This window comes from Zingiber officinale, chromosome 1B (assembly GCF_018446385.1).
Source record: "Zingiber officinale cultivar Zhangliang chromosome 1B, Zo_v1.1, whole genome shotgun sequence".
Lineage (NCBI taxonomy): Eukaryota > Viridiplantae > Streptophyta > Magnoliopsida > Zingiberales > Zingiberaceae > Zingiber > Zingiber officinale.
The window spans coordinates 2,232,578-2,234,063 of NC_055986.1; the positions used below are offsets into that span (position 1 = coordinate 2,232,578).

Below are 1,486 nucleotides of genomic sequence, written 5' to 3' on the forward strand. Positions count from 1 at the left end.
TGTAATTAAAAATTACTAAGTCCCAATTATCGCTCGCCACGTGGACCGCGCTTTCCACGTTTTTTTATAATCGAATTACGCTCATGTTGTGCTAATTTTCCGTACCGAGATGCTCACCCGTTCGGTGGTTAGCGAGACATTGGGCCCACCACGGACTGAGAAAGCCTAACAAGTGCAGAAAAGTACCGTTCGGCTAATTGCGTGCCGGCCACTTGTTTTTTTCTCTTTATTTTATTTTATTTTATATTTATTTTATGTTGCAAAATAGGATTTTATATATATATTTGAAATATTCGATTAATTTGGCTATAAATAAATGTAGGACGCAGGCGGAGTCGACGGGGCACAGTGAGCGGTGGCCGATTCGTGCCGCGCGAGCCGCTGAGCGATCTGAACCGTCGAAGCGATACGATGAGGCCGTCGCTGTGGCGGCCGGCGCGGGTGGCCGACTTCTCCTCATCCTCGAAGCAGTGCGAGGGGTCGGCGGGGATGGAGGCGGCGGCGACGGAGGGGCACGTCCCGGTGTGCGTGGGGGAGGAGATGGAGCGGTTCGAGGTGCCGGCGGAGCTGCTGAGCCGCCCGGCCTTCGCGGCGCTGCTCAGCCGGTCGGCCCGAGAGTACGGCTACCAGCAGCGTGGCGTGCTCCGCATCCCTTGTCCCGTCCCGCTCTTCCGCCGCCTCCTCCTCGCCGGAGGTGAGGCCGAGGCGGAGCTCCTCCGGGCCCTCCGCCACGAAGAGGAGTAAGCCGTGAACGAATCGAATGGTCGAACAGTGCACAGTGAGGGACAGTGATCCAATTTTTTTTTTTCGTTTTCTTTTAGACGATTTAAAACTTTTTTTTTTTAATCTTCTTCCCTCGTTGTGAGCTTCTAATTATTAAGAGTGCGAGCAATAATGAAAATATCTAAATAAAAGTCATGTCATGTTCTTTAATGGAACCGCTGCAAAATAATTTTCAGAAGATGGCATTTTAAGTGGGTAGAGGAAAAGGAAATTCCACTGATAAATGTATTCGATAATGATTTTTTTGTTTCTCTCTTTGGTTCTGAGTCATATTCTAATGCCCTGGCCATTTTTTGTTTGTCATTTTCTTCGTCCATCATTTGTGCATCCTAACTCCTAAGAAGCTCTTGTTGGCTTTACCCCAAGGATATAAAAAGGATATAGTAACGTGTTGGTGTGGAAAGTATCCGACGATCGAACTCAAGTTTTGATAATGGCAAAGGGATTCAAAGTTAAGTTTAATTGTTATTTAATGTGTATGATTAAGTGTTTCAGGAAAGTCCTAGCTGCGGTTAGGTAAGTAAAAAATCCTAGGGGGTCGTAACCCTAGGTCATAAGGGGTGGTAACCCTATGAGGAAAGTCTTGGCGGGTCGGAGCTTCGGGCAAAAATCCTAGAGGGTGACAACCCTAGGTTGAAATCCTGGTGTCGCGAACCGGGTAGAAGTCTGGACGGGTCGTGGACCAGACGTCCAGCATGAAGAC

The 1,486-nt window shown here is 48.3% G+C and overlaps 1 protein-coding gene across 1 annotated transcript; it reads left to right on the top strand.

The window, feature by feature from the left end:
- The first annotated feature begins 325 nt into the window (after positions 1-325).
- LOC121996543 (auxin-responsive protein SAUR72-like) lies at positions 326-949 on the top strand. Its single transcript, XM_042550919.1, has one exon. The coding sequence runs from the start codon at positions 412-414 to the stop codon at positions 742-744; it is 333 nt and encodes a 110-aa protein (XP_042406853.1). The 5' UTR covers positions 326-411; the 3' UTR covers positions 745-949.
- The last annotated feature ends 537 nt before the right edge of the window (positions 950-1,486 follow it).

Excerpts from the sequence above, each read along its gene's own strand:
- LOC121996543 (XM_042550919.1), top strand. The coding sequence starts at position 412 with ATGAGGCCGTCGCTGTGGCGGCCGGCGCGGGTGGCCGACTTCTCCTCA.